Source organism: Populus trichocarpa, chromosome 2 (genome assembly GCF_000002775.5).
Source record: "Populus trichocarpa isolate Nisqually-1 chromosome 2, P.trichocarpa_v4.1, whole genome shotgun sequence".
NCBI lineage: Eukaryota > Viridiplantae > Streptophyta > Magnoliopsida > Malpighiales > Salicaceae > Populus > Populus trichocarpa.
In genome coordinates, this window is record NC_037286.2 from 15,318,604 (window position 1) to 15,330,996 (window position 12,393).

The window sequence follows — 12,393 nt, forward strand, 5'->3', positions numbered from 1 at the left end:
ATGAGTTTGCTAGAAATATAGGGTTGTTGCTATATGAATCACAAATCCTTTTCAATCAATTTTTGACTCAAAACATCTAGAAAACACATAATAATTTTGTTAAACCAATCAATAATTTAAAAAAAAATCCTAAATCTTGAATAGTTGAATTCAATCCTATATAAAAAATCTTTTTAAACTTAGATTTGTTTTGATAGATATTTTTAAGGTAAAACAACATCTAATCTAATATTAATGTTGCTCGAAATATGAACTATTCTACACATCAAGACTATGAAGTGTGAGCCAAATCTCCTCCCCAACTTTTAAAATATATGTGAAGTTAAAAAATCCAGTTAAAAAAGAAAATATATAGCTTGATAGCTGAAACTGGAACTCGAGCCGGAAATGGAAATGGTTGGAACGGTCCCGGCTGCTACTTTTCCCGATATTGGAAGTTTAAAATAGCACCAATATAAGCTCGCAGCTACTAGACACCTATGAATTAATCATTGCTGAGAAATTGGAAGCATGATCGATTTACCAACAATATTTCATATCGAACTACTTATTGTTTCTTTCGAATTTCTTGCTCCCGAGTGAAAAAAAAAAAAAAAAAAGCAAGGAAAGGCAGGGAAAAGTTTACCCAGGATCGGTGAATAGAGATATTGTAGTCTATTTAGATATGTTTAGAGTGTATTTACGGTTATTTTTTAAAGTATTTTTTACTTGAAAATACATTAAAATAATAATTTTTTTATTTTTTAAAAATTATTTTTGACATCAACATATTAAAATGATATGAAAATATCAAAATAATATTAATTTAAAGTAAAAAAAATAAAAAATATTCAAATTCTTTCAAAAATATTTTTAAAATATAAAAATAAAAAGGTGTAAATCAGAAGCCGGCCGTCACCTAGCTGTCCAATGCCTCCGTGGAAAAAAGTAATGCCATGGGGAAGGCCAGTACCTCCAGCACCCCTCCAATGTCTGAATTCGAATTACCAAAATTGATGAGATAGAAAACACATATCTGAAGATGCATATCCATACAGCCAATACGGATTAAATAGAAAATCCCGCATAGCCCATTTCCTATAGCGCAGCAATTTCTACGCTCGGTAGAATGATGTGAATTCGGTAGTTATGTATTTACATCCAAAAAAGATAAATCTTAAAAAGCTAAAAAGGAAATATTACATAAAAATTATCTAAATTAAAGTGCTGGAATGAACCCTCACTCTATTAATATGATGCTAAACTTCCATATTCAATCTTTTCTTGTAATGAGTCATACAAGCTTTGGGTTTTAAGAAGGCGGGGAATTCGTTCATAGTAATAATATTTTAGGAAATAATTAATTCATAATGTAGAATGGAAAGACTTGTACCAAAATGTTCAATGAAATTAATTTGCTGGCGTTGATTTTCAGTCAAAACCACTCTTTTTTTGTCCATTTACGTAAACCACATTCTCTGCAAGATGACTCAAGGGATTTTCTTGTAAATGCTACTAACCATGGGCCACAGGAATGTGAAAAGTGTAGATCAAGTTCGCCGAATCACATGTCAATTAGCAATAAATAATAGTGAAAATTTCATCTTGAATTGGTTTGCTTGCAAAGTTCCTGCAAGTACTAAATTTCCAAGGATATTTAAAATCAGCAATTCCAATCAAGCTAGCTGCAAACTAGCTAGTTACTGCAGAAATAACTAAACTTAATCTGAGGAGTAGAGTAATTAGTAGATAGAATTTTGGAGGCAACGACTGCGTTGGCAGCTTCTGTGTAGTGAACTCCATCCCAACTTATGAACTTTGATCCTCCCTCGCACACACTGTAACCAGCTCGGCTGCAGGTAATAATAGGATTATAGTTGTATGGTGGACCACCATAACCGCAGCATGCCATCAATGAATTCCCAAAACCTGTTGATTTTGAACGTTTGTCAGCTCGAGGTGACAAACACATGCGCGATCCACACACAGCTAAATATGTGTTTTCTTCAACAATGAAACTAACACAAAGATCCTAAATTTGCTTGATGAACTTTATACAATTTGGGAACGAGGCCATACCGTATGTAGTAGCATTCGCAATGAGGTCATACTTGATGGAATACATATCCACGTACACGATGGTGCTATTCTTCAACTCAGATCTAAGTTCTTCACAGAGGACGCGCAACTGGTCATTAAACTGCTTTGCTGCATCATTAAGAGCCTTAAGGCATCCATACTGATCAAAATCACTGCTCTTTTTGTCGAAGGTAGCAAGTTTTTGTGGCAGGCAACCCAGAGGTCCCGTATTGTGTATCCAGAAGTTCCTTCCACCATGTTGATATATATTCTACATTCGAAATCAATTTCTCCATGAAAAACACTTCAAAGGGCTAAAAATATCAAATTTTGTACTGCTAGTGAAAAGTTTAGAATCACCTGCATAGCATAGTTGATTTCTTTTATGTAAGATGATATGTTTTTGATGACTTGTTCGTATGAAAGGTATTCGAATGAACCAGCAAGATCGTTCTGTCCAATGTCAATTATATGAATTGCGTCCTTGAAGGCATCTTCATCGACAAAATCTTTGTAGCCTGAAATGAAAGCAAGAGAAGCAAAAGGAGAACTGAACTCTATTTGGCATTAAAATTCTTCTTGGAAGGAGCATATAACTGTAGTTTATTAATCTTTAACAATGTACCTTTTGAAAATAGCTCAGGGGAGCGAGCTCGGAATCGAAGAAACTGAAGAATTTGAACGTCTAAACTGAAAGGCTTATATCTAGGTTGAGTGGCAGCACCGCTAAAAGCAAAATTAACTCCATTTCTGAAATCTGGACCCAATGGTTCTAGATAAGGGGTCAAGTAACTTGTATTCAAACTTTCGCCTGCAGTATACACAGAATACAATTGCGAGAGAGGAGCTTGTTTGGTCAGTTGTTCTCCAAAAACATGGGGCAAGTCTAGTTTCTAGCCTCTGCAGATTCCAAAAAGAAAAAAAAGATTCAAGAGTATGCGTGTGTTCGGATTGTGGTAGCTTTTATTATTAGAGTTTAAAAAATATATAAATTATAGTTTTTTTGGTATTAAGATTTCAAGAAAGAGTTTTCAAGAATACACAAAATGATAGTTTATATTAATTAATCAAATGCTATAAGAGCAAAACACAATTTCAACTATATTTCAGCAGCTACTAAACAGATCCACAGTAGCCACAAAATGATGAACAAAATAAATTTTATGTCGGGTGTAAAGAAGATGATTGTTCTCTGATTAGTACTGTTTATTAGAGGTTGTGGAGGCAAGTTCAGAATGCACAAATTCCATGGTCTTTATGGACTTGGTCCTGATTATAAAAATTTTGGAGTACTAAATGTCCGAAATCCGTGCATTGGATGGCAATTTTGAAGCGGCATGTTAGCATTATTCTACGTAACATTCTGAAAGAAGCAGAAACTAGTCAATAACAAGGAAAGATGGTTGACAAATGCAAAGGATTCTGTTGGACTTACATAAGAGATCAATGACCAATCGTCCATCGCATAATCGACCTGATGGCTGATTAAAGTATGAGCGTCCATTGGGAACTCCAAACATCAAACCAAGACCAGAATAATAAGCACCAGTATCCGAATTGGAGTCGCCAAAGATGAATATTACTGGATTTCTGCTGCACTGGCAATTAATCAGAAGGGGGAAGAAGAAACACAGAATCATAGTGGGTGTGAAGGAAAAAAGATGTGGGATTTTTATTAGACTTGCACTCATTTTGATCTGTTTTGCTTAGAATGGCTAAAAATACGGAGTATTTATGTGTTTTCTGAAGTGAAGTTGATTTAGGCATTGAATACTACGCCTGGGGTGAGAATTTGGACGCAGTTTCTAAATCCTGCACAGAAACAGAAGCATGGCATGTCAAGACAAAGACACTAATAGTAAAGTATTACAAGGACATGATTCATATTTTTGGTTTACTTGATGAGTGATTCTCATTACTTGACATCAGACCCGTGATGAAGACCCGTGATAACCGACCTCTAACAAGTTGAGGGAGGGGGTGACCTGATTATCAGTGTTTTTGGTTTGTACCTTTTTGTCCTCTAGTCAATTTGTAGGTGATGGAGGGGGTTTTCAATGAATTTTTTAAAATAATAAGATTAATAATTTTATTTTTTCTTTGTTTAGTTACGTTATTATATCTTCTTTGTTTTCAAGTTTATTTAGGTTAGGATTTTTGGTTTATTTAATGAGTTGTAAATCTTTTATAAAAACAGATAATTTAAAAATAAATATTCAATAATAAAATTGTGAATTATGAATTTTGTATGATCTATTCTTTTAAAAATTCATTAGTTATTTATTAAAGTTTTGTTTATTTAATGACTAAAATTAGACGGGGATATGTAGCTAGGAGGTATAGAACAAAAATTCAAATTGATCCCATCAAGTTACAGTATAATCAGTCAATTTAATCATAACAAGTTTTATCTTTTTCTCCTCTAAATAGCGGTGACAATAGAAAATCAATTAAACTTTTTTTTCATACTCTAAATATATCTCGGGATCATTCCTCTCTTAAAACACTGGAACTTTTATTTTAATACTCCTTATTTTTTTATCAAAGTCATCACGATACCCAAAATCTTTTCCTAGACCTCTATGGCTGAAATTCTTATATTGTTGAAATCCCTTGTCACTTTGGTTTCTAGGCTACTGAGATCTATTAGCTTGGTTGATTGTTGTATAGTCAAGATTTTCAGCTTCTTCATCTCTGTTCTCATTAATAAATTCATTTTAAGGTGGGGTAACATGTTTTTATGACCTTCTGACCATAGGATCATTTCAAACTGACCCCTCTCGTAGACTAGCAATCACGACCACTTGTCTGTCTATTCTATCAAAAACCTCACTAAACTTCATATCCATCCTCTCAAGTTGTTGATGCATGGCCTATAACATAAAGAATAAGTTTTTCCTCTCCCTTATAGGTGATGATTTGTCTTTGAAAGACATTATTAAAATCTAAAATTTCATTTTGTAGTAATAAAATATATCATCACACACTTCCTCATGTGTTTACACTTCATAAGATGTCACTCCACTCGTGTTTCACTATAGTTTATCACGATAATATGCTTATTTTTTCTCATCTTACCTCTCATGCTCTCTTTTTCAGTTCTTTAAGGAACTAATTGCAAACAATAAAAAAATCACAACCTCATAATGATTAACCATGGCTTTTGAGAATCAAAACAATCCATAAATATGATAAAGAAAATGATGTGAATTTACAACAAGAAAAACAATAGCGAAAATAAAAATAGCAATGAATATGTCAATAAACACAAAAACAAATATGAAAGCAAAAATGGATGCGGGAAAGACTCTAATGACTTGAAACCATAATAGATTATACTAACCCAAAATAATAATAACAAATAAACAAAATTAATCGACAATGCAAACTAATTTCAATAAACATTGAATCGTAATTTTCTCAAATAACCTGAAATCAATATCAAAACCACAATCTAATATGAATTAAAAAAAAATTATTCCTCAATTCATTTTTTTGTAAACCTAATCTACGATACAATAAACACTACAATAGAATAAAACAACTTGCGATTTCAACTTTTTTTTCCTCTACAATACTTTTTGGCAATAGCCTTTTTGAACATGAACTTCTGTTATATGTACTATTTCCAAAAAAAATCAAGACAGAGAAAAAACAAACAAATAACATGAAAAATTTAAAAAAAGATAGATAGATAGAAAGATAAAACCTTGTTTTAGAGTTTTACTCTGATACCAACTGATACGAGTCTAGAGGATAAGAATCATATATTGAACCTACACATAAGAAAGAACAACCCAAGAAAACTACAATCAAATTATGATAAATAAATAAATAACATAATAATTACCTAAACCAAGGCATCAAAGCTATTGGATGAAAAAAAAAGACTTTAACCTATTATTATGATGAATTATGAATTGAAAATATAGAAAGAATGCCATAAAAACAGTGAATTTTTTATAATTCCAAGAAAGTATAACATAAAATCTAAAGCATGAACAACTTTATGCACACATGCATAGTATTATTTTGAAATAAACTAAGTGTAACATGTTTGACCCTTCAAATAGGGTATTTATAGTTTACAAAACAAATAAACGTTAATGACTAATGAGCTAAACATAAAACCTAATTAAGATTAAGATCCTAAGTTTGTAAAATAAAAAATTCAAGTCCAAATAAACTAATAAGTTATCGAACTCCCAAAAAGAACGTCAAAAACTTCCACCCTTGCATAGGTGTGTGTTGCTGACTTATGTGTAATAAAGGGCTGCCGACATGGCAACCTTGTAGGGTTAGGAATCCATGCAAATAATGCTCATGATGCCAACTTTTAATGTCCTTGAAAAACATGGAAAGGTTGCTGACTTTGAATCCTTAATCAACAGGGAAACTTTGACGATTAATTTCTCCCTTTGCTGCCAATTTGTCCTTATTGAATATGGAAAAACTACCACCTATAAGATGGGAATTCTTGTTTTTTCATAAATCCATAAATTAAAAGAAAATATAATCTTACTCTAACTATAACTAACTAGAAAATTAATATAATTCTTGGATAATAACTTCTAAACTTTATTGTAAAGTTTTTTTGAACTCTGAGTATTACTAAATTTTAACCTTATAGCAAAAAAAAGACCTTTAAAATATTTTCATAAAATTTTAACATGATCTGTCAATTAGATTAAAAGTTATACTTGTTAATCAAAACTACCTATTAGAAAAAATTAAGCCCAAAACCTCCTATTTAATCTTCTTATCTTTTGACATTGTAATTGACTCAATTGACACCTCTAATAGCTCCTTTCATGGTGTTTGTTGGTTCTAATTATAGCTTCTTGCTCGGGATGGGTATCATGAAGATCTTGATCCTGTTTATGATGAGATAGGTGTGAATTGATATTTTTCATCAATTTATAATATTTATTTAGATAATGATTATGTTGATAATGATATCATATACAATGACATAATGGTAGTGATGATATCATTAATGGTCTCCTCGCTAATGATTTAGAGATTTAGTGCAAAGAAAATATGGAAGGTTCTCAACAAAAAATATTATTGATTTAAATTATATTAATATTTTTTATTACAAGTTTATTGATATCACATAGGTAGATATGTTCAAGGGCTATGTGGATATTGTTAAAATAATTAAGCTCAAACACGAAAAGGAGGCTAGAATTCTGAATAATATGTATATTATGAGTGCTTAGTCTTAACCTAAATACAAACAAAGTATATATAGGTTAAACTGAAAGTACTATTCTACCCTTAATAAATAAGACTACATAAATATTATTTAACATCTCCCCTCAAACTCACGATGCGGCAGCTACAAGCATCGAGAGTTTGCCAACCAGAAAACGAAAACGAGAGATGGAATGCGCCTTGGTAAAGAAATCTGCAATCTGCAAGGAAGAAGGAACAAAAGGCAAAGCAATGGTGCCATGTTTGAGATGATGACGAGTAAGATGACAATCGATCTCAATGTGCTTAGTGCGCTCATGAAAAACCGAGTTATGAGCAATCTGAATAGAACTCTGGTTGTCACAATACATAGGAGTAGGATGAGAAAAGGAAACTCCCATATCAGCAAGTAACCAACGTAACCAAACAATCTCTTTGGTAGTAGATGCCATGGCACGATATTCTGCTTCGGTGGATGATTGAGAAACAATAGATTGTTTCTTGCTCTTCCAAGAAATAAGAGAATCACCTAAAAAGATACAGAACCCGGTAACAGACTTGCGATCTGTGGGATCACTACCATGATCAGCATCAGAGTATGCACGCAACTCCAATGATGAGGTGGATGAAAGTAAAAGACTCTGAAAAACTGTACCCCGAAGATATCGCAAAATACGAAGAACAGCTGCCCAGTGAACAGTAGTAGGAGAAGCAACAAACTGACTAACAACATGAACAGCATATGCAATATCTGGACGAGTAATGGTGAGATATACCAAACTCCCAACAATAGTGCGGTATAAAGTAGGGTCTATCAAAGGTAAACCATCAGAAGAAGAGTACCTTGCGTTAACCTCAATAGAAGTATCTACAGTCTTGTTATCAGTAAGTCTAGCCCGCTCAAGAATATCTGCAACATATTTCGACTGAGAAAGAAGGTAACCTCTAGGTGAGTATGCTACCTCAATACCCAGGAAATATCGAAGATAACCCAAATCCTTCATTTCAAATCGTCTAGCCAACTCTGTCTTCAAAACTGAAATACCATCAATATCATCACCAGTAATAATCATGTCATCAACATATAAAGACAGAATGATACGACCTGCATCAGTGCACTTAATAAAAAGAGCAGAATCATGACTGCTAGAAACAAAGCCAAGAGACGAGATCACAATAGAGAATTTCTCAAACCAAGCACGGGGTGCTTGTTTGAGACCATATAATGCTTTCTTAAGCTTACAAACATATCCAGAGTCATGTGAAATACCAGGAGGGGGTGCCATATAAACTTCTTCTTGAAGATCTCCATTCAAGAAGGCATTTTTAACATCAAGCTGATAAATATGCCACTGACGAATCGAAGCTACGGCAATAAGAGTACGAATAGTAGTCATTTTTGCAACCGGGGCAAATGTCTCCTCATAGTCCATACCATACTGTTGAGAGTATCCTTTTGCAACCAGCCTAGCTTTGTATCGCTCAATAGACCCATCAGAATTAGTCTTGATCTTATACACCCAACGACAACCAACAACACTCTTACCAGGAGGTAGAGGAACCAGATCCCAAGTATCTGTCTTATGCAAAGCAGAAAGTTCCTCATCCATAGCTTGCTGCCAAAGCGGATCAAGAATTGCCTCTTTATAGGAAGAGGGCTCAAAGAGACAATGAATAGAAGCTAAAAAGGAAGTAAATGATGAAGAATAACAAGAATAAGCAAAATCTGGTAGTTTTGTGGACTTACGAATGCGGATGGACTGACGTGGAGGTGGATCCACAATCTCAGATGAAGCTTGAGGGGCTGTAGATGAGAATGGAGCTTCAGGTGTGCCAGAGAGTAAAGTACCAGTACCTGCAGAGTTATGAGTACAAATTGATCGAACATAGGGAGAGGTATCATTACCAGAATCCTCAGAAAAAGGATCTATATGAATAAGATCAGATTTTGTCAGGCTATGAGTAGTGGATGGAATAGAAAAGAAAGGTATATGCTCAAGGAAGACAACATGACGAGACACATAAATTTTCTGAGTTATTGGATCAAAACAACGATACCCCTTTTTACCTTCACCATAACCCAGAAAGACACAAATAGCGGATCGAGAGGATAACTTACTGCGTTCTACATGAGGACGAAGAACGAAACAAGTACAACCAAAGACTCTAAATGAGGAATAATCAGGGACATACCCATATAACTTTTCGAAAGGAGATAGACCCGAACTATGAGAAGATGGAATTGTATTAATCAAACTTACAGCAGTAAGAACAGCTTCTCCCCAAAACTCACTAGGAACAAAACCAGACAACAAGAGAGAACGAGCAGTTTCGACAATGTGCCTATGTTTTCTTTCAGCAACACCATTTTGCTCAGGAGTATCTGTACATGAAGTTTGGTGGATGGTTCCATCTAAGGCAAGCATTTGACAAAATTTATTAGAGGTGTATTCCCCACCCAAATCACACCTAAAACATTTGATCACATCAGAATGTTGAGTTTTGATAAGAGCTCGAAAAGCTGCATATATCTCAAAGAATTCAGAACGATGTTTCATTAAATAAACCCAACAATAACGAGTATGATCATCAATAAAAGAGACATAATATCGAGACCCTCCTTTTGTGGCAACATGAGAAGGTCCCCATACATCAGAATGAATCAAATCAAATGGTGAAGATGAAACAGAAATACTTCGATTAAAAGGTAAAGCAGAAATTTTTGCCAGTTTACATCCACTACAATCTGAAATGTCACAAGTTTTCAAATTTTCTAAAGCTCCTGTGGATGCCAAAAATCTCAAACGAGAAGACGAAACATGACCTAGACGGGAATGCCATAAATAAAAACTAGAAGATGAAAGACTCAAACGAAAGGAAGACAAATCAACAGTAGTAGTAGCAGCGGCAGCAGCAACAACTGGCACTTTTAACTCATCCAGAATATATAGTCCATTCTCCCTACGGCCTGTCCCAATCAGCTTCTGAGACTGCAGATCCTGTACATAACAAAAAGAACCAGAAAACATGACTAAATAATCACCAGAATCACATATTTGACCAACAGACGCAAGATTCAATTTGAGTTTTGGAATAAGATAAACATTAGGGAGAGACAAGTGAGGTGTGACAACAGAACCAACACCTGCTAAGGGCATAGGAGTGCCATCAGCAGTCATAACAGGAATGGAGGACAAAGGGGACACAGAGGTAAAAGATGAGGAATCTGGAGACATATGATGGGAAGCACCAGAATCCAGGACCCATTCAGAGTGTGACATACCTGAGGAACTATGAGGCAACTGACCTATGGAAGAAGCGGACATTGCTTGTGGCTGCAAGGAGAGAAACTTCTGAAATTGTTCAGCCAAAGTATTAGGATCGGTAATAGAGCCTGGTGAAGCTACTGCTGCAGTATTGTGGTGTGGTGGTTTATAACTCTGAGGTGGTCGATGAACATTAGATTGTGACTGACTGCCAGACTTCCAAGCTTGATTCTGTTGTCTCAACTTAGGACACTGAGCCTTCCAATGACCTTTCTGCTTACAGAAACTGCACTCATCGAAGCCAACCCTTGTGTAAGGCTTATTCTGATGATTAGATAATGGCTTAGAAGGTACTGCTAGTACAGAAGGATTTGAAGCAGAAAGAATTCCCTTTTCAGAATAAGACTGAAGACGTAGTTCTTCAGCCAATAACTCACTGACAACAGAGTCAACAGAAGGCAGTGGAGAACGATGCAGAATTGAACCTCTAAGTCCTTCAAAATCATTGCGAAGTGCTGTTAAAAACTGTACCAATCGTTGCTGCTCTCTACGTTCAATATAAGCACCACATGCTTTTAATTCTGCCGATTCTGTAAGAGCTAATTGATCCCAAAGATCTGTCATGGCAGAATAGAACTCCTGAATACTCATATTCTTCTGGTGAAGAGCTCGTATGTCATTCTCTAACTGATACTGTTTTGCAAAATTTGATTGCGTGAATAACCTTTGCAGATGATCCCAAACCTCCTTTGCTGTCTCATACTTCGCCAACTGTGTACCTATAGAATGCTCAACAGAATTGTTGATCCAAGTAATGATCTTTGCATTGTTTGCTTCCCATGCATCTATCGAAGCAGTATCTCCTTCTTCAGTATTCTTAGGTACCACATAAGCTCCACTGACATATCCCCACATCTTCTTACCCTTAAGAAAATTTCTCATTACATAGCTCCAATACGAATAGTTCTTCCCATCCAACCTCACACTCACAGACTGAAGCGAATCATCTCGTTCAGTAGCCATAATCAACAATCACAGAGAACCAGAATGCAAAAGCAGCGAAAAACAAAATACCAAATTGCAGAAACTGAACAGAGATTGCAGAAACTAAACAAATATCTTCTCAAAATTATACGATTACTCCAAAACACAGAACAAATTTGCAGAAACTGAACGCAAATACCAAATTGCAGAAGCTGAAGGGAAGACGAAATACCAAAATAATTGCAGAAACTGACGAAATATCAAAATAGTTGGATCCGCGAAGCTGTGTTCAGGATTAAGCCTCGTTCCATAAAACCAGCTCTGATACCATGTTAAAATAATTAAGCTCAAACACGAAAAGGAGGCTAGAATTCTGAATAATATGTATATTATGAGTGCTTAGTCTTAACCTAAATACAAACAAAGTATATATAGGTTAAACTGAAAGTACTATTCTACCCTTAATAAATAAGACTACATAAATATTATTTAACAGATATAACATATATTGATGAAGCAGGTTTGAGGTTTGTAATATAATACTATAGAAACCAATAGAAGCGAAATAATTTGTTAATTGTTGTTTCCTATACAAATTTTAAGATGAAGAGAGTAAAGTTAATGTCTAAAATTATTGTACATTTAAAGAGATTGAAAAAAAAAGAGGTTGAAGAGTCTTGATTGAACATCAACAGGATCAAGGCAATAGTAATTTAACAGGAGGATACAAAAGGTTTTTTTAAAAAAATATTTTTATTTTTTTCTATTTAGTTTACAAAATTAAATAATATACTTCTAGTTTGCGTAGGATATTCATTACTTTTTCCTTTATTTTCAAGTTTTTTAGTTTGTTTAGTTTAGTTTTTTAGGTTTATTTAAGAAATTATAA

The 12,393-nt window shown here is 34.3% G+C and overlaps 1 protein-coding gene across 1 annotated transcript; it reads right to left on the reverse strand.

Moving 5' to 3' along the window:
• Nucleotides 1-1,534: 1,534 nt before the first annotated feature.
• LOC7481424 (GDSL esterase/lipase At1g09390) lies at nucleotides 1,535-3,931 on the reverse strand. The gene is made up of 5 exons (XM_002301498.4): nucleotides 3,494-3,931; nucleotides 2,684-2,869; nucleotides 2,419-2,576; nucleotides 2,059-2,329; nucleotides 1,535-1,908 (listed from the first exon to the last, which is right to left on the reverse strand). The coding sequence occupies exons 1-5, from the start codon at nucleotides 3,747-3,749 to the stop codon at nucleotides 1,676-1,678; spliced, it is 1,104 nt and encodes a 367-aa protein (XP_002301534.2). The 5' UTR covers nucleotides 3,750-3,931; the 3' UTR covers nucleotides 1,535-1,675.
• Between the last annotated feature and the right edge of the window lie 8,462 nt (nucleotides 3,932-12,393).

What these genes read in the sequence shown, in the direction of transcription:
- LOC7481424 (XM_002301498.4), bottom strand. Translation starts at nt 3,749, where the DNA reads ATGAGTGCAAGTCTAATAAAAATCCCACATCTTTTTTCCTTCACACCC. An exon ending in CCCTGAGCTATTTTCAAAAG is followed by an intron (nt 2,577 to 2,683) that starts GTACATTGTTAA and finishes CTTTCATTTCAG; the next exon opens with GCTACAAAGATTTTGTCGAT. An exon ending in AAATCAACTATGCTATGCAG is followed by an intron (nt 2,330 to 2,418) that starts GTGATTCTAAAC and finishes TTTCGAATGTAG; the next exon opens with AATATATATCAACATGGTGG.